Raw genomic sequence first — 20,587 nt, 5'->3', positions numbered from 1 at the left:
TCAAGAGTCAGACCCTCAACCTACTGAGCCACCTGTGCACCCCAAGATGAACATTTTTGAATATATTTCCTAAAAAAAAAAATACAATATACTGTTAGATCAACAGGACCGCTGCTGCCTCTTGAGTCTTGATTTTCTTCCTTTTACCAGTTTGGTGTCTTTACATATTAGGCTGATCCATATGAAGTTGCCAACCTTCAACCATTTTTGACTTGGAAAAACAGCAGTTTCTTATTATTCAACTTGTTATATGTGCCAGTAGACTATGTATAATTGCTTTGCATGTTTTTGTACCGTAGTGTTCTACCTCACATATGATTCTGCAGCTTATTTTTCTACTCAACTAAGTGGCTTGGTGATTTTTTTTTTTTTTTGATGGAAATCAAAACAAATTTCTACCACTGCTTTTTAAATGCTGCATAATTTTCCAGTTTGGATTTACCATGGTTTTAGTAATTCCCTAGTGATGACTATGTAGGTTGCTTACAGTTTTCCCTTGTAGTCTTTAGACTTATTATGACTGTAAATTGCTTTTATGGTTGATTCTATAATAGTAGTACTGGCCATTAAAACTGCTTTTAAACTTACTTGCAATGAAAAATATTATTCCTGTAATATATTCCTTCTTTTTAGTTATTCTTTCAGTCATTCCTCAAGAACAACAATACTATTACTTTTTATTTTGAACTCAACCTATTATGTTTCATGTCTGTCCTTCCAGGCTAGATTGTAAGGGAAGAGGATCGTATTTTAAAATTTTGGCATTGGTCTCCCTGTTCTCTTTTTTAGCAACTAATTTAGAGCTTTTTTCATGATAAGCATTCTGGAAATAATTATTAACAAGCCAGTAGGTACTTAGTTGATTTGGTAAAATTTAGCCATGTCCAGAAATGAATATCTGTGGTTGGTAATCTTTTGGCTAAGACTGAAATTTTGATAAGTTATTCAAAATAATATTTTAAAGCAGTGCTGTCCAACAGAAATATATGTATATCACATATGCAATTTAAAACTTTATAGTAGCTACATTAAAAAAGAAAAGAGGAACAGGTGTAATTTAACTTTAATGTATACCTTTTGACCCGACATATCCAAAATATTACTATTTCAACATGTAGTGTATAAAATATGCAAAATTGTTTATGAGCTATGTTTATGTTCTTTTTTGTTTGATACTTAAGTCTTTAAAACCTCGTAGGTATTTTATACTTACAGCACATCTCAGTTTTGACTAGCCAGATTGCAGGTTTTAGAGTCTCTAAAACAGAGTGATACATATCTATGTGGGCATATGTATGTATAGATACATAGGCTATACACATACACAAATATAATACAGTTTCTTTTGTTTCCTTATTAAAATTTCTGGCTAATTAAGTCTTACTAAAGATAGTTTATATTTTCTCACTGCTCCTGATCTATGGGACTTGTAGTTCTAAAGAGACCATTAGGTAATAAAGTGTCAGGACTTACACCTTTATGGATTATCTTGGTAATAATAATAATCTAATTTGGAATTGTTATTCTGGGCCTTGGCAAAAATTGTATTTTGAATATGAATCTTCTCATGCTTTTCATTTAAGTGTGCTACAGGTTTAAAGTATGACTGTGTACTCTGTATATTTTGCTTTTTATAGGTGTCTGCTGCAGATGTTTCATCGAATAAGGATGAAGAAGAAAACTCCATGCACAACACAGTGGTGCTGTTTTCTAGTAGTGACAAGTTCACCTTGCACCAGGTTTGAGCTCAGTTATGGTCTTCCACTCTTGAGTTCCTCTTTCCCCCTTTCTGCTTTATCCTGTATGCACTGAAGTCATTTACTATTTAGCTTTAGAGCTATAATAGCTAAGAAGGTAATTTAAAAAATTAAACTAGTAGATTCTTAGCTGAGTCTCCAACCTAAATTATTATGTTCATGTGTTTTTAATTTCAGGATATGTGTGTAGTTTGTGGCAGTTTTGGCCAAGGAGCAGAGGGAAGATTACTTGCCTGTTCTCAGTGTGGTCAGTGTTACCATCCATATTGTGTCAGTATTAAGGTAAATATACTTGAATTTAAATCAGTTAAAACTATATTGAAATTTGATATGAGTAGTATCATGCTGTTTCCATTTCTTATAATTAGTTATTGTTTGTTAGTATCATTAGACATACATGACAGTATTTAAGTATTTAATATTTAAATATTGCCTTTCAATGTTACCGGAAAAAATTAACTCCTATAAATCTGTGGTCTTAAATTGTAGTGGTTATCCTGCTGTCTCAAAAAACTAAAAATAAAAATGCATGTCTTTAAAAGATACTTTATACTTTTATTTGCTAAGGCATGAAGTTTAATTGATCCATTCTGTCTACTGATAATAAAAAGTTGACACCAACCACGGAACTTAATAAAAATCCATTCATTCACCTGGTCTCTTCCCCATGTTCATTCTTCTCAACTCTCACCTGTATATGAAGGACATTTTCTGTTAGGCTTCTTGGATTAGTGGGTTGGTATTTTTAAATCAGTTTTGGAGCAATTTTGGCCATTTCTTCATATTTCTTTTTCTGTTCCCCACACCCTCCTTCTGAAATCTTAGTTGTATGTGTACAAAATTGTATGATATTGTCCCCAGATCGCTCTCACATTTTTCTGCAGTTGCTTTTCTTCCTGCTACTTAGTTTGTATAGTTTGTTACATTCCCCAAACTCACTTAAAAAAAAAAAAGCTTTATTTATTTGAGAGAAAGAGAGTGAGCATGTTCGAGCATGAGCAGGAAGGGCAGATGGAGAGGGAGAAAGAATCTCAAGCTGACTGTGCCCTGAGCATGGCCTGATGTGGGGCTCAGTATCAAGACCCTGAGATCATGACCTGAGCCGAAACCAAGAGCTGGATGCTCAACTGACTGAGCCATCCAGGCGCCCCTGCCCAAACTCACTTTTATTTATTTATTTATTTATTTATTTATTTATTTATTTATTTATTTATTTAATTATGTTATGTTAATCACCATACATTACATCATTAGTTTTTGATGTAGTGTTCCATGATTCATTGTTTGCATTCCAAACTCACTTTTACTATGCAGTGTCTAATCTATTTTTAAACCCATCCAGTGGATTTTTCAGAGATGATTGTATTTTTTAATCACAGTTTTATAGTTTAAGTTATCTTGTGGTTTAAATTTTTTTCTTCATTGAGATTTTTTTTCTTTCAAGTCCTTGTATTTGTTGTTAATTCTACCATGTCTGACATTTCTCATTATTAGTTTATTATTACTAGTATTAGCTTACTTCCTCCTTACAAGGATGTATATATTTTTTTTATTTAGTAATCTTTGATTGTGGCAGTTGTACATTTTGGTATTGTTGGCAGTTTGGATTTTGTTCCTTTAAAAATTATGGAGTTTTTGCAGGCAGTTATTGTAGACATTCGAACCATTTGAAGCTTCTCTAGGCTTTCTGGGGTAGGTCTAGAGAACCTTCACTTTGAGGTGGCTGTTCTCAGACTTTTTGGTCTTAGAACCATTAACAGTCTAAAATTATTAAGGACCCCATAGAGTTTGTGTTTATGAGAATAATAATTATTGAATATTTACCATTTTAGAAATTAACTGGGAATATTTTAAAACCTAAATATACAAGCATGTTTGTTATGATGTCATGCAATGATGTTTTCTATTTTATATATCATGTAGGCCCTGCAAAACATCACTGTGAGTGGATTAAAGTGAAAAAGGCAAATAACATCTTAATATCATTATGAAAATAGTTTTGACCTCACAGACCCACTAGGGTTTCCTAGACCACACTGTGGTAACTGCTTTTCTAGCTCGAGTTTAATCTGAGACATGAGGTGTGGCCTTTATGACGTCTCTGTTGAATTCTCCCCATATCCTTCCCTCACTAGCACCCCATGACCCCCCTCGCTAGTATCTCTTTACTTTGACTGGTTGAGATTCAAATGTCTTCAGCATTGTGGGAGCTGTTAGTTGTTCAACTTAGAAATCCCCAGTAGCTGTTCTTGTCCCGGCTGTGTCCTTGTTTGGCCTCCTATACATGCAGTTTGGTGTTTGGCCAAACACTTGAGGGAAATTCTGTGTAGGTTTCTAGAGCTCTTTCTCTTTATTGCTCCTTCCTTTCCAGGACTCTGTCCTGCCAGTTGCAACTGCCTCAGCCTCCCAGAACTCACTCCATCATGTGTCCTAAACTCAGTGAGCCCATTGTACTCTGCTGGAGTTCTCCCTCCCTGGGCAGCATTCCGGAAACTGTCTACAGCAGGATGTTGTAGGACTCACCTCACTTGTTCTCTCTTCTCAGAAACCACAGTCCTGTACTGCCTTTTGTTCAGTATCTGAAACAAGTGTTTCATACATTTTGCCCCGTTTGCTAGTATTTTGTGGTGGGAGAAAGGTCTCATCCCAGGTACTCCATCGTAGTTGAAGCAGATAATCTCACAGACTATTAAGCACATCTATCAGAACTTTAGACCTGGTGCCATGAATGAAACCCTGGATAATTCCTTTCTTGAAAGAGCTTTTGAAAATAAAGACTAAACCAGTTCAGTGGGAGGAAAAAAAAAAAGTTGATGTTAGAGTTCCACAAACTCTGCCAGGAGCTGGGAGGGCCTTTCCATGGCGGGGGCGAGGGAGGCACTGTCCAGACGGGGCAGTGCTCCAGGGAGCTCAGAGAATGGGACACAAGCATGGCGGCAGCCCAGGGTTGGGAGGGAGGAGGTCTGGACTGACTGACTTGAGGGGTTTGAATGGTGGTGGGCATAGTAACCAGACTGAGGTGTGTTGAAGAGTGAATATTGCTGAGTAACTTGAGAATTTGGCCGTAAAGGGCCACAGGGTAGGTGTCTATGAAATAGGAAAACTTAGTAGGAATGAAGATACATGATAGCTTGGATCTGTCTCCCACTTTATCTTCATCTTACTGTTCCTCTAAGTCAGAGATCGGTCAGTCGCATCACACAGGCCAAATCTGGCGTACTACCTGTTTTTATAAATGAAATTTTATTGAAACATACCGTGTTCTTGTGTTGACGTAGTCTGTTGTGGGCCTCACACCGTAGTGGCACATCTGTGTAGTTCAGGGCCCATATGCCCCACAAAGCTCAGAGTATTTACTATCTGACCCTTTATAAAAATAAGTTTGCTGGTTACTGCTCTAAGTCACCCTGCTCCTTCTGTCCTAAGCTCTTTCCTCCATTTCGGTAAATAACATATAACTTGATAATCTGTGACTAATTTAAAAGAATCAGTAGGCTAATCAAAGTAATAAATATACATACTTACAAATCAGATAGCTTTAAAAGGCTTATGATGATTGGCCGGCCTCTGTCCTACTCTGCCTCCACGTTTCAGTCCTGTCCCCCCAGGCAGCCACTTCTGATCCTTGCAGGTCCTTCTTGGAGTTACCTTGAAAGCTCTAAATAATACGCTGCTGCTTCTCCTGTGTCTGTGTTCGATTTTGTTGACTTTCTGCTATGAATAAATAAATGCCGATTTAGGTCTTAAAAATATGCCCCCTCCGTTCTCCGGCATCCTCCCAATGTAGTTCTTTTACTACATTTAGTTAATAAACAGTGTTGGTTATGACTCAGTACGTGTTCACTGGAGACCTAAATAGTTTACTATGGCTTTGTCTTGGAATTTTTAATAGCAAAAAGAAAAAAATCATTCATGATTCTTCATTAGTTTTTGTTGTTGTTTATTTTTTACCTACTATAGAAGCATGATCATATTAAATTATTTTGGCAAGTAACTTTTTCTGGAAAAAGTCCTACCGCCTCCTGACACTCCCATTTTCTCTCTCCCCATCTGTGCTGGTAGCTTCTAGGTCTGTTACTCAGCTCTCATTCTTCAACTTCCCTGGGCTGAGGTCCTTTGTTGGGTTCATTGTTTCCTGCATCGCATGTCTTCCTTGTTCTTGGTATCGCCCTTGTTTTATTCCTCATGTCTCAAACTTCATTAGAAGAGTTATTTGGGAGCTGAAGTTTGAGTCCTTGTATCCCAAAAAGGTATTCTGCTTTCACACTTAATTTGCTTGTTTACTTGGTTAAGATTTGTATCTTGAAAAGTATATTCCTGTAGGATTGGAAACTATTATTCTATTTTAGTATCCAGAGTTGGAAAGTTTGATGCCATTTTGATAGTTGTTCTTTAGTTAGCTCTTTTTTTTAGACTTTCTTATTCTTCATGATCTCAGTTTTTATTCTGTGTTTTAATTGCTATTTCATTATAACACAACTACTTTGTTGTCCTATCTTATAGATTCTAGTTTTTTGAGAGTTTTCATTTGGTTCCAAATTCATAATTGTACATGGTGTGGCTGCTTTGAGGAGTTTATCAGAAGTATAGAGATTCTCAAACTTTCCTGCTAACTTAGACCCTGTGGCAGAGGAGAATAAACAGAGGGGTGATGAACTTCAGAAGTCCCAGCTTCATGGCCTAAAATCCTCCAAGATCGTGAAGTGTCCTTGGGATGTATTTTCTTGGGAATTCATGTTTTACTCTAATTTTTTTAGATTTTTAAATATTGATTTTAATATACAGATCCTTTTGCAATGTACACAAGTTTCAAAAGTATGAATTCATGAAACATCACAGATGGAAACTAGGCCAATACATTTTCAAAACTTGTATTAAGAGGAAAGGGGCGGTATACTTGATTTCTTCAAAATCTAGTCACCACATCTATAAGTGGACATAAAGTCCAGAGGACGAGGTAGTTAACGTGGTCTGACAAGTGGCATTAAAGTGTGTACTGCTTTCTGTTATTCTGTCCAGTCGGGGCACTTGTGAAAGTACATGTTCGCAAACCAGGGTTGGGCCACTGTTGGTCCTCAGTACGTGTTACTTGCTTGCCTTTCCTCTGCTTCCTGGTACGTAAGCACCACATACTCGTTTATATGGCATATGTGATCATGCAAAATGAGGAGTGGGTCAATGTGTAAATCACTTGGATGGGTGGTTTCTTTTACAGATCACTAAAGTTGTTCTCAGCAAAGGTTGGAGGTGCCTGGAGTGCACCGTGTGTGAGGCCTGTGGGAAGGCGAGTGACCCCGGAAGACTCCTGCTCTGTGATGACTGTGACATAAGCTACCACACCTACTGCCTCGCCCCTCCTCTGCAGACCGTGCCCAAGGGGGGCTGGAAGTGCAAATGGTACTCCAGGACTTCCTCTCCCTCCTTAGCCGCTCAGGCGCGCAGTGTTCCCACAGTTGTTCTTAAAAATTAGCCACACCCACTTCATTGCATAATAACGTGTTGAGTAGGATAGATGCCATGCCACTACTCAGAAAAATGTTCAGATACGCGTCAAATAGTTCCCCCCCGTTCTGTTCTTCTGTAGCTTCTTGAATGCCGGTAACTACCTAAACTACATAAGTAAAACGGAGTCTTGTGGGGGTTGGGTTTCAGGTGTGTTTGGTGCAGACACTGTGGGGCGGCGTCGGCAGGCCCGCGGTGCGAGTGGCAGAACAATTACACGCAGTGTGCTCCCTGTGCAAGCTTGTCTTCCTGCCCAGTCTGCTACCGGAACTATCGAGAAGAAGACCTTATTCTGCAGTGTAGACAGTGTGATAGGTATTGTGCCACTTTTTAAATTCTTTTATCTCTTGCAAACTTTTCTCTTTTAAATAAGCAAAAGGAAATTGGAAAATAACTTTCTTCCATCTTAAATTTAAGAAACAAGACTTTTTGCTTTCCAGATTTTCTGTCAGTTAGAAACTTACACAAGTTTCCTGTTTTATACCCACAATTCCAGGCAAAGATTTTTTACTTGGGGCTTTTAAGGGTTTATGAATCCCTTGAAATTAGATGCAGAATTATTGCCTGCATATATGCATTTTTCTATGGAGTGTTTTTGAATCTTTTATTAGATTCTACAAATGATCTCACACATTTTATTTTCCTTAAACTATTTTTTCTTAAAGCTCTAGCTACTAAATGTCTAGATACTGTACACGAGCTCCCACCCTCTCTCAGTAGCATGTGAGCAGCTTCAAAACCAAGAATGTTTTCTTTGGTTTCAGTGGTATATTATTGTGCTCTGTTAATAGTTAGCACTGTACATGTAATGTTAGCAATAGTATTATTTCATCAGTAATACAGGATTCTCAGGACTCTGCCTGTCAATTCTTTGTTCAAAGGCAAGATAACTCCTTTTATTCCCAGTTAACATTCAGCCTCAAATACATTAGCTCTCTCAGTTCCACAGTAGATGCACATCACATGGAGCACATACACGCTAAACCGTTCGCAGACTTCTGAATTCCTTCGTACTTGCCCTAACTAGCCTCCTTGCTGTCTCGATATATTCACTATATGATCTTAAAACAGTTATCCTATCCTCCATGTGCTTTTGCTTCCTTCCTAGTACTTGATCTCATTCCTTTTTCTTTGCTTATTCTCAGCTCTGATAGTTTTTGTGGGTCAGTAGGCGTGGTTAGGAGAAAGAGCAACATGGGCAACATAGGAACATCCGAGCCTTAGGGGCTTTCAGTGTGGCAACTGTCAACTCCTGCTGCGGTTTTGTTTTAATGTACAAAATATGGTCTTTTTAGATGGATGCATGCAGTTTGTCAGAACTTAAATACTGAAGAGGAAGTGGAAAACGTAGCAGACATTGGCTTTGATTGTAGCCTGTGCCGACCCTATATGCCTACAGCAAATGGTAAGAAAGTACTGCGAGCGTGGGCCTGCGCTCCTGTAAGTCCCTCGTGCCGTGCTGTCCGTGCCCAGTGAGTGCGCTTGCCTCTTTTTTTCTTTTTGTGAAACAGTTATTTGGACAAGTATTTTGTGAAAGATAAGTTATTTTAGTTATAAATTAACTCTTTTTATCCCAACTTAATATGTTAAAACTGTTGGCTTACATAAAGGAAATAAATTAAGCATGTATTATAGATACACAGTGTAATTTTCCCTTCATGACTCATCATCTTGTAGTTACTAGAATGTGTAGAAATCCAGTGTGCTGTTCTTATCTTGGCCATTTCTGCCTCCATGATGTGTGTTTCTTCCACTACTTCTCGGTGTTTTTAAAGACAGCCTTTAACTCTATTTAGTGTTTAAGTATTTACTTTCATAAAATGGGTACAGAAATAGAAAATTTAATTATATGTAAATCCTTAAATATTCCTTTTCTGAAAAAATTACACAATTTCTTTTTTTTTTTTTTTCTATTTCAGTGCCTTCCTCAGACTGCTGTGAATCTTCCCTTGTAGCACAGATTGTCACAAAAGTGAAAGAGCTAGGTAAAACCTGAAGCACTTTACTTGACTGTCCTTTACAGAGAGCATGTAAATGAGGAATTATTTATACACCTGACCTGTCACATGTTCCACGAAACCCGCCTTTGTCATATGAGTGTTCAGCCCGAGTTCCCTAATGTTGTAAATCATATCCGTGATTGACACGTATAATGTTCGTCTTATCCAGCTTTCGTGTGACACTGTTCCTATCAATCTCAGCAAAATAGCAGTGAAGTAACCACTCAAAGTAATTGTTGACTCCATACTTGCTTTGGTTTTATTGATATATTACTGTGCTTAGTAATCACTTAGCAGAAAATAAGGCTGGGTTAGCAAACAATGATTTTCCTTTTTTATTTTTATTTTTTAAAGAATTAACTTTTTTTCTGTAATGGATCAGCTAGAGTGGTGATTAATAGGATACTTTTATTAAATTACCGTTCTTTTGTCTAATTCTATTTGATATCATTGGATAAAAAACATTTAGATAGTACAGAAATTGTCCTAGTGGATAGCAATTTTGTACATTTAAAAATTTGCAGGATTTCTGTTTATTCATCACCTCTCCCCGTCACTGATTATATTGATACTTGGCTCTCCAAATGGGCCTCAGTAGTATTCTTGTTTCTCTTATATAAATTGATCCTCACCTTTTAGTCTGAGAAGATACTCTGGGAAAAGGCTCATAGTCGAGTAGCTGAAGCATTGCTTTTAGCTTCAGTGCTCTCTTTCTAAATCCTTAATTTGATAGGGGAGAAAAAAATGCCAGGTAGACCTTTGTAACCTTTCTGCTTATAATCCAAGGAAGTTCGACCAGTTTTCTTAGTTTCAGTTGAGTACTGTTAATTATTTGTGCATTTCACAATTGCTTTATAGTCACATTCCCTTCACATGGTATTTTGGAACACCAGTCAACTTATCAATTCAAATTAAGGTGAGAGTTTTAATGTGTATCCTTGGGATATTGTAATTTTAGATCCACCCAAGACGTACACCCAGGATGGTGTGTGTTTGACTGAATCAGGGATGACTCAGTTACAGAGCCTCACAGTTACAGTTCCACGAAGAAAACGGTCAAAACCAAAGTTGAAGTTGAAGATTATAAATCAGAATAGCGTGGCTGTTCTTCAGACCCCTCCAGACATCCAATCAGAGCATTCAAGGGATGGAGAAATGGATGATAGTCGAGGTAATACTGATTTATTTTCCATTCAATATGTTCACAAGAATTAAATCATATAAAATAGCTTTTAGAATACATATGTTTTATCTCAGGGTAAATTCTACTGACTTAGGTAACCCTTGATATGACCCTTGGCCTTTCTAAGTGAGTTGTCTTCTTGGACTTTTTAGATTCTCTTCCTTCACATATTCTCTAGAACAGGCTTATTTACATTATAGAAATCTCCAGGAATACCATATCTTTGAGGATCACAGATAGGAAAGTTCAGAGGGCTGGACTCGAGGTTGCTAGGTGGCAGCATGAACTTCAGATGCTGTGAGCTCAAATGCCATGGCTCAGTTGAAGTAGAGCTTGATCCATGCAATCCTACATGGAAAAACCATTATTAATGTTCAAGTGCAAAGTTATATTCATAGGTGTTCATCATAAACTTAACTTTTTATAGCTATTTTCTTGATCGCAGTAGATATTAAGGATTTTCTAGCTGAATCCTTGAGATGACAAAATAATTTTAGTAGTATTAAATTCAATGAGTTATAATTTTGCTTATCTCTGAAGAAGATTACCACAGTGACTTGTGTTTCTTTTAGGTTGGTTGTTCCTTTTCAGTTGACTCAGAAACAAAGTAAAAAATACTTTTGTTCCATCACATTATTCAACAGTATTGAATCCTACTCTGTGCTGGATGTTGGAAGTAATGTCAGTGAACAAAGCAGATGAAATTCTCTGCTCATGGAACTTATTTTTAATGTTAGAAAAGATTACTTAAAAAAAACATGTAATAAATGAGTTGATTATAGTGTGTTTGGCAAGTGCTGTAGAAAAACTAGCATTGGAGTAAGAGGAGCTGGCAGTGCTTATGGTGGTGTGAGGCATCAGGTGAGCTGGAAGCAGTATGTGAGCACGGACGTGAAAGAGGTGAGTGAGCGAGCCGTTGGATTATCTGAGGGAAGAGCATCCCAGACAGCAAGAAGTGCACAGGCTGTGGGCAGGAGTGTGCCTAGCTAGCATGTTTGAGGGACGTCATGAAGACCAGTGTGTCCAGCAGTGGACAGAGGTGACAGCAAGAGATGCCGAGATCAGAGGTATAAGGAGAGAGAAGGCATGACTCAGTAGGTAGCACAGAACCATAAGGCCATGCTTAAGGAATTTACATTTCCTGTGGATGGACTAGGAGGTAATTGGAGGTTTCTGAGTGAATAGTGGCTTAGTCTTACTCATTTTTAAAAGGCACACTCGGCTGTAATGTGCCTAGACTACTGAGCCCAGGAGTTGTGGCGCGTGGATCAGATAGGGGGCTGTTGGAGGAGGCAGGTGAGAGGTCGTTCTGGCTGAGAGTGGATGTCTTTTACCAGTTAGTCCTCACATTTCCTTCACAGTGGTGTGTTTTTGGGTCTGTGTGGTTGGGAGAAAAACTTTCTGATGCTTATGTATAACTGATGTTCAAATACTGTTAAACAGGGAGTTTGATTTTGAAGTTTTGGTGATTTGTGGCTTGTGAAGAAATAGTCTATATCTGGGAGGAATTGATTAGATTACCCTCAACCAGAGCACAGTGAAGAATTCTAGTTTCTATGGACAGTAGATGTCTGAAAAATGATTCCATATTTACCCAGATCTGGGAAATGCTGCATTTCACAAAATTTGGAACATTTCTTGACAGTACACATTGATTCCCAAAGTATGAGATTATAGAACCTTTTGAAAACTTGGCAAAACAACAACAAAAAGGCCTGAGAAGGATTTCCCTTTGACTATTGTTTTGTACCACGATTTCGATGGATGTTTCTTCAACTGGGCAGTTTCCAGATTGAGGCAGTCTGAAGGTACATCCGCATAAAAATAACAAGTAACGTCACACATGATATTATATGTAAATACATAGTGGATTCCACAGGAGTCTATAAAGGCCAAATGAACTTGGGATGCTCCTGAAATATTCTAACAATGCCCCTTTGTTGTTGCTTTTGCTAACTGTTGACTCTTCTGATAAATGTTTCTTCAGGAAAATAAGTTAAAAACAGTCACCTTAGCATATCAGAAACAAATTCTTTGTGCCACAGAAGCACGCTTTTTTCTAACTCACTTACTATGATCTGGGATCTGGAAACCTTGTTAGTACAAAAAAAAAAAAAAATCCCAAATCTAAAGCAAACAGAAACACTGTGTGTGTCTCAAGAGTGGGAACACCGTGCCTCCCCCCTCTAGGTGGCTCCCTCAGCGTGGACCCTCCCAGTGTGAGGGGGACACCTGGAGGTGTGGGCCTAGGGTTGCCTTCAGGCTCTAGCAGGCAAGGGGGGAGGGTAGGTAGAGTGGAGCCAGGAATGGTATTTAGTGGGAGGAGAGAGGAAGCAGCCAGGTAGGTAGGTTATTACTGCCTGTGACGTTAACACTAATTCTCTCAAATTCTTAAATTTGATTTGTGGACGAGTAATACATTCACATGGTGTAAAACTAAAAAAGAATAAGGGTAAGTAGTGAAAAGTGTCACTCTCTCCCCTGTCCTCAATATTGGGTAGAGAGGTTTTGGTAACTAGGTGATAATCACAGCTATAGTTGGACTTCAGGAGAGGGTTCTAGGCTAGAGAGAGAGACAGCCTTAGGGTCCTGAACCTGAATATGTAATTGAAGGTAAGGGAATGACTTGTTAACTGCAAACTGATTTATAATTGTCTTTTTGAGCATTCTGTGTGTGTTTCCCCTTCCCTGATGCTGATCTTTCATTTCCTGAGAACAATGCATTAAGCAGCATGAGTTCTACAACCATCTGGGGCCTTTTCCATCTTTTTCTATACTTTCCCCACCTACTGGGATGCACAGTTAGAATGGCTCAGTGGCCACTTTGACTTGCATTTCCTATTACACAGGAATTCTATATTTGATAGATTTTTCTGATTTTATCTGTACATTTACTTTTTTTTTTTTTCCCAGAAGGAGAACTTCTGGATTGTGATGGGAAATCAGAATCTAGTCCTGAACGGGAAGCTGTGGATGATGAAACTAAGGGAGTAGAAGGAACAGAAGGTGTAAAAAAGAGAAAAAGGAAACCGTACAGACCAGGTATAGTCCTGAGCTAGACATTTTAATATATTCAAAACTTAGTTAATTTAAGAAAAATATAATATTGGGCGCCTGGGTGGCTCAGTTGGTTGGGCGACTGCCTTCATGATCCTGGAGTCCCAGGATCGAGTCCCGCATCGGGCTCCCTGCTCAGCAGGGAGTCTGCTTCTCCCTCTGACCCTCCCCCCTTTCATGTGCTCTCTCTCTCTCTCTCATTCTCTCTCTCAAATAAATAAAATCTTTAAAAAAAAAAGAAGAAAAATATAATATTGAGGGCTTCAATTTTAATTAAATACTCAGGATGAAATGTAGCTCCTTAACTCTTTAAACTAAAACTTGAATGTAGAAATTGAAAGACTGAACTATTTCAATATGCTTTTAAGGTGGAAATTCCTTAGGTTGAGTATGTGAATACTTCACAATAAATCATTATTTTAATGCCTTATCCCAAATGCTGTCCATTGTATTAAATGCTTTACTACATTGGCTATTATTTGTACTTGGACTTTTAAAGCCACTTATTTATTTTTCCCTTGATGTGTACTTCTGTAATTCTTTTAATTTTCAACATTCGTTCTTAATATTCTCTGTTTTTGAAACTTATTTCCGTGTTTGTGCGGGAGCCAGTAAATGTACAATTAGGTAAACAGGGTTCTTGTGCCTCCTAAAATGTATAGTTCAGTTAATATATGACTGATAAAATTCTCTCTTATTTCCTCACTGCCTCAGAGGCAGAGGAAGAAGCTGTCTTGTTTGTCAAATTTTATTTGCCTTACTAGAAAAAATTACTGAACTGGTCACAATGCAGAATGTGTAGGCTTTCTTTAGGCAGTTTATTAATGTCTGTTTACCAGTCAGTGAGACATTAGATGGAATCAGTTTGGTCTTTATCCTTCTGACTGCTTATATTTTATTGATAAGAGTGTCCTAAATATCTTTTGATGTGCATGGAAAAACTTTCTCACTGTTGTTTGTATTCTGCAAGACCCTAAAGGTAACCTTCCATAAGACGGGCCGTATCTGTAACAAGGACCTAGATTAGCTTCGTCCAAGTCACTGTATGAAAATCATTTCATTTCTTCCTAATTAGGAGGCTTATAACTACACAAACTTTTTTAGACTGCAAACTCCTTCTAGGAGCTTATATTTATTGTGTTTTTTTTCTGTTTCTACCTCCTTTGGAAGTCATCCTTGTGACTGAGGGACCCATTAGGTCAGAAAGTGTATTAGATGGCTGTATCCTGCGATGAAAACTGTTAGTGTTTGACTAAGTATATGTATGAGGAGGTGAGGTGCTAGACGCTATCCCTGTTGTTAAAACAGTGAGGGAACTGAAGCACTAAAAAGTTAGATAACTTGCCCAGAGTCAGGTAGTAACTAGAACTTCCCAGAGTCAGGTAGTAACTAGAAGTAACTAGAACCAGATTCTGTGCTTTTGACTACAGAGCTGTTTGTGTCTCATGTCCAAGAGCCTTAACTAGACATGTTACCCCTGACGTCATAATGATTTTGTTTGGATCATTTAGTTTCATTTATATCTTGTATATCTATTCTCCCACAGCTAATGTACAAGTAATTTGAATGATAATATGAGTTACTTAATATTTGTTAAACAAGTACAATTTACTGTACTATTTACTTTGACACTGAGAAGAGGAAATGCATGCGTTCTTTCTCTACTATAATAATGTATTTTTATACCTGTTTGGTTCGTGATAAGGTAACAGTCAGTAGCTTTGACGTCTTTTAATTTGCTTATTTCCAAACCCTATTGATTTAAATTAGCCCATATTGAATTTGGGAAATGCCTCCAAGCAATTTCACCCTACTTTGAAAATACAAGGAGAGGGCGCCTGGGTGGCTCAGTCGTTAAGCGTCTGCCTTCGGCTCAGGTCATGGTCCCAGGGTCCTGGGATCGAGCCCCGCATCAGGCTCCCTGCTCCGCAGGAAGCCTACTTCTCTCTCTCGTGCTCCCCCTGCTTGTGTTTCCTCTCTCGCTGTGTCTCTCCCTGTCAAATAAATAAATAAAATCTTAAAAAAAAAAAAAAAAAAAAGTTTTAAAAAAAAGAAAATACAAGGAGAAATCAATTATTTACAAAGTTACCCAATTTCTTTTTTGGATAGGTATTGGTGGATTTATGGTACGGCAAAGAAGTCGAACTGGGCAAGGAAAAACAAAAAGATCTGTCATCAGAAAAGATTCCTCAGGCTCTATTTCTGAGCAGTTACCTAACAGAGATGATGGTATGGTACTGATTTTGTTGGATTTAACCCCCTTTTCTTGCTATCCCTATTGAAAAGAAAAAGAATTGAAACGCTTTCTGTAGGATGTGAAGGAAAGAGATGTTTTCAGGATGTGCTCTGATTAAATAATGCTGCAGTCACAACCTTATTGCTTCTTATTGATCAAAGGATGTGAGTGCCTGTAGAGTTCATACCTATAATACAGAAATTAGGTTTGAGAAGGAAAAGGTTTAAGTCCAGTAAAGTATATTCCTCTGAGATTTTTTTTAAACAACTTTCTGTTTTTCTTAAGTTAAATACAAACAGTGTAGGGACTGGATCACTTAGTTATACTAGGTGCTTCCCATTCATCTCACAAAAGGCGTTTCTTTGCCTGTCTTAGCTCCTTGGTATAAAATTGGAGACTTTAGACTATTTTGTTGAAAGTCACAGGCTACTCCAACAATTTTTAACAAAATTGTATAATATTTTAGAAATATGTCTTCCAGTTAATATTCTGTCATCTTCACATAGATCTTCAAAGAAAGCTAAATCATTGCTTAAGTCATAGCTTGAGAATTGGTTCTAATGAACACATTGTGTGGGTATGGTCACAATCTGTATGCTTTACATATTTTAAACGCTTTCTGTAGGATGTGAAGGAAAGAGATGTTTTCAGGATGTGCTCTGATTAGAGTTCTTCCATTATTATGGGGTGGGGTTTTGACCTGTGAATTAATGAAAATTACAAATTGTGTTTTTGAAAGGAAGCACCAGATGGTTTTAAAGGAATTTCTAATATGATTTATTATGGCTGTAAGAAGCCCAAAGAAATGACATGTTCAATGAGACTGGTTTTGTGTTTTCCATCTTTCTCTATTCTGTCCTCTAATTTTAGTTCTGTTGGGTCAGTATTTTATCCTTCATCGGCAGCATCCGGAGTCATCTGTTGAGTGTTTATTGTATTATGCATTGTTTCCTTTTCTGAGTTGCCTTTTTAGTATTTTAACACTTTCTAGTTTCTCCTTACAGCTCACTCCCCCTCGTCTCAGCGCTCTGTTACTTCTGTGTGTCTAAGTGATGCACAGTATGAAGTATTAACACCTTTGCACGTGTGATTCTCCTGTGTGTCTCTCCTGGCCCCTTCTCCTAGTGACTCATTTCATTGTATTTATTGTCTGAGATACATACATACACACACATAATATATTAAATTTTTTTTTTTTTTAAACCATGAGCTCATATTCTGTAGAACATTCTCTGAACTTTTTTGAGGACTGAATTGAAGGTGGCTTCTTTCAGAGAATATCTGCATCTGTTAACGCCAGGAACATGAGGAGCTACTACCCCAGGACTTCTTTAGCTTAAAGGATTTAGCTTAAATTCTTGCCTTGAAGTTTTTTGGTCCACCTGTGTTATAAATTCAGGTTTCTTACACATTAGGGCTATACTGAGTTTATGAGCTCTCAGGGGAGATTTTCACTTTTTGCCTTTCTACCCAGCTCCAAATTCCATGACAAGATGACAAACAGTTTTCTTTGCTGTTGGTGGTGGGGAGGGGGAGGGGGAGGTGAATGATGTATGGGGGAGGTGGGGGTTGGGAGGGTGTATTTCTTGTTAAACCAGCTCCGAGCATGGAATCCTTCAGGATCTCACCTTTATAGGAGGCACCTCTGGTTAATCTCTCTGCCTTGAGGGGAGAGGCTTTAAACTTTGTCTTCTAGTCCCCATTCCTCATGACGCTCTGAAAATTGGAGCTCAAGGTCACTGGATTTTAGCAAAATTTCAGAGAGCTTTACTTAGTTCTTTGCTTATTTCTTTCTGTGGTTCCTGTTTTACTTAATTTTTGGTCTTTGAGGATTCTTTATTTTCTGGTAGATTACTCTACATTTAAAAAGATTGTTTAAAGAATGTTTATCCACCATTTGTAGTTTTCAGAAGAGTCAGTCCACTTACATATTCTGGCAACAAAAGTGCCTGCATTGATTTTCAGAAGGGGTGTGCTATTTGCCTTGGGAATATGAGCCTGTCGTTTGATGGCTCACCTATCTGCTTTAAATAGTGTACTTACTTCTTTGCTAATTTCATAGATCAAAATTTTGTTTTCTTTCCATTTCTCTGATTGATTTTAAGATTGGGTATTCATAGCATGTTTATGAGTATATTTGTAGATAGTAATATATGCTTACAATATATATGTATTACAAAAACCTAATTTGCAATAAATCCCTGAACTTGGAATTGCTTAATTGAAGAACACACATTTTTGAAAAGACTTTTGTTGGCTATGCCCGAGAAACTCTCCAAAAGGTTGTTCCTGCTAAATTGCCTTTAGTAATATATATGAGTAGCCATTTCCCCCAGACTCATGAGCATTGTGTATTTTCATTATTTTAATTTTTAACACAATGTTGATGTTAAAACAATTTGCTGCTTTGCGAGTAAGGAAATGCTCGTTAAGAGACAATAGTAAATGGATATTGATACTAGATAGACATGCAGTGTATTTTTTATGATAATTAAAGCTTACTAATAAACTTGCTTTGACATCTTTTTGTGAAAAACTTGTTTGTCAAGTCCTGCTGTACACGTTAAATTTACACAGTATTGTATGTCAGTTATATCTCAATAAAACCGGAGAGAAAAAAAGAAAAACCCCTTGTTTGTTTATATGGATCTGATTATATGTTGATAAGCTATAAAGTTACTTTGGGTGGATTTGTCTGAAAATTTTAAATACCACATACTTATAAATGTGATTACTTTTTCAGGCTGGAGTGAGCACTTACCAGATACTCTAGTTGATGAATCTGTTTCTGTTACTGAAAACACTGAAAAAATAAAGAAGAGATACCGAAAACGGAAAAATAAGCTTGAAGAAACTTTCCCTGCCTATTTACAAGTAATGCTTTGCTTTACATTGTATTGTGTAGTTGATTAACAAAAGAAATGTAATGTATTGAGTTTTTGAAAATGGTTTTGTTATTTTTGTTAATGTTTTATTTGTTTTAATTCGTGCTTTCACCTTTCAGAGGCCCACAAAAATTAACATTTACCTTTTTTGTGCCTTGATACTTTTCATAAAGTTTTTTTTTAATCCCAGTTTTTCACTTCCAAATATTTCATAAGACATACAAGGACATTTTGAACTGGGGAAAGCTCATTCTTGTAAACCATTTGCACCTGTGTGCTCCCCAAACCCATGTCCCATGGACAGCTCCCTTTGCCAATACAGGTCAGGGTAATTATATTCACTGAATAAAGATTCCTTTTTAGCAGCCAAGTTATAGCTTTAATAATTGTTTACCACTTTTAGAGGCCAGTGACCAAAGCTTTAAGTAGAATTGTTTTTGTTTTCTAAAATATACATCAGAAAAACATCCCTCAACATGAAGACATTGTTTACTAGGTATAGGCTGCATGAAAATAGAAATCTTTCTAGCTCATCTGTAAGCATGAAGTCACAGAAGAGTTCCAAACCCCGTGATGTTGTACTGGAGAAGGCCCGATATTAGAGATAGGACCGGGCTAGTCCTCTCTCTTCAGGTGTGGAAGTGGGATTGGAGCGGACCATTATGGAGTGTCCATCTGGGCTATTCCTCCTACAGTATAATGGCCTACAGAGTTACTGCTTTATTGCTTGAATCGCAGTTATTTTTTTTACCCTAATTTTTCCAGTTGGCTCTTACTGGTTTAAAAATACATTTCTGGGGCGCCTGGGTGGCTCAGTCGTTAAGCGTCTGCCTTCGGCTCAGGTCATGATCTCAGGGTCCTGGGATCGAGCCCCGCATCGGCCTCCCCGCTCAGCGGGAAGCCTGCTTCTCCTTCCTCCACTCCCCCTGCTTGTGTTCCCTCCCTTGCTGTCTCTCTCTCTCTCTCTCTCTGCCACATAAATAAAAAAAAAAAAATAAAATCTTTAAAAATAAATAAATAAAAATACATTTCCATTTAGCTAACATCCAGCTTCTTCAGTTTTCTCTTTTGGTAATTAGAAGTATAAAAATCAAATGCTCACTTGAGTAACAAGTCATCTGTGTTTAATAAAACTTTTAAGTGTAGTTTTATGTAGTAATGTACATGAGTGTAAATTTTTATTAGACAGCTAATACCTTAAGGGCAGTGTCCATTTTAGAGTTGAGTCTTTAAGGTTGGAGTCTTGGGTTTGAATACCACTCTGCTACCAGTTAGCGTTGTGATCTCATTCTGCTCACCATCTCTGTGCCCCCGAAATGTTGAGAGATTGAACAGGAACTATGTGTGTAAATCACTTAACTTGTGCCATACATGTTGTCTTTCTTTAATAAATGTTTTATTTTCCCCGGATTCCCTTGAAATACCTACTCATCTTAACTGTACCCCCTTTTTAACATATAATAGTCATTTTATTGGTCAGGAGATAACCCCCCTTGTTTAGATTATCTTTCATTGCATCCTTTTTGGTTCCTCTATCCCCTCCCCCTCTCTTTTAATAATCCTTTCTTGGGAATATCTAACATGCTTCTCCACCTCCGCCTCCTCCTATTGAACCTTCTGTAAAGTGCAATATGTATTTAGGAAGCCTTTTTTAGCTGTTTATGAATATATGAAAACTGACCGTTTTATACTTTGGAAAAGAGTTTTAAAAGTAATGGATCTGATTTCCTAATTACCGCTATAATCTTAATCTGTTGAGCTGGATTGTTTCCTCTGGTGTACATCAATAATACCTAACCTTTCTTTGGGCAGGGGGACGTGAAGGAAACCTTTGTAATGCTACTGTTTCTTGGGCATCTTGTGGTAGCCGTTGTATTTTCCCCCACTGATTGACGGAATACATAGTGATGAAAGCCCACAGGAACCCAGTAGCCATTTTCCAGTTTTTCTTTATTAATCTTAACAGT

At 37.6% G+C, this 20,587-nt stretch overlaps 1 protein-coding gene across 3 annotated transcripts in view; it reads left to right on the top strand.

Annotated features, from left to right (window-relative positions):
* The window catches only part of KMT2C (lysine methyltransferase 2C), a 267,212-nt gene that overhangs the window by 184,798 nt on the left and 61,827 nt on the right, over positions 1-20,587 (top strand). For all 3 annotated transcript variants that reach the window (XM_078059760.1, XM_078059759.1, XM_036069051.2), the window contains exons 17-26: positions 1,638-1,739; positions 1,935-2,039; positions 6,973-7,154; positions 7,410-7,574; positions 8,555-8,664; positions 9,179-9,244; positions 10,218-10,430; positions 13,356-13,484; positions 15,609-15,728; positions 18,479-18,609. In XM_078059760.1, coding sequence (XP_077915886.1) covers positions 1,638-1,739; positions 1,935-2,039; positions 6,973-7,154; positions 7,410-7,574; positions 8,555-8,664; positions 9,179-9,244; positions 10,218-10,430; positions 13,356-13,484; positions 15,609-15,728; positions 18,479-18,609 — 1,323 coding nt within the window. The remainder of the gene's footprint in view (positions 1-1,637; positions 1,740-1,934; positions 2,040-6,972; positions 7,155-7,409; positions 7,575-8,554; positions 8,665-9,178; positions 9,245-10,217; positions 10,431-13,355; positions 13,485-15,608; positions 15,729-18,478; positions 18,610-20,587) is intronic.

Source organism: Halichoerus grypus, chromosome 12 (assembly GCF_964656455.1).
Source record: "Halichoerus grypus chromosome 12, mHalGry1.hap1.1, whole genome shotgun sequence".
NCBI lineage: Eukaryota > Metazoa > Chordata > Mammalia > Carnivora > Phocidae > Halichoerus > Halichoerus grypus.
The sequence above is the reverse complement of the archived record's forward strand: the minus strand, read 5'-3'. Positions and strand labels throughout refer to the sequence as shown.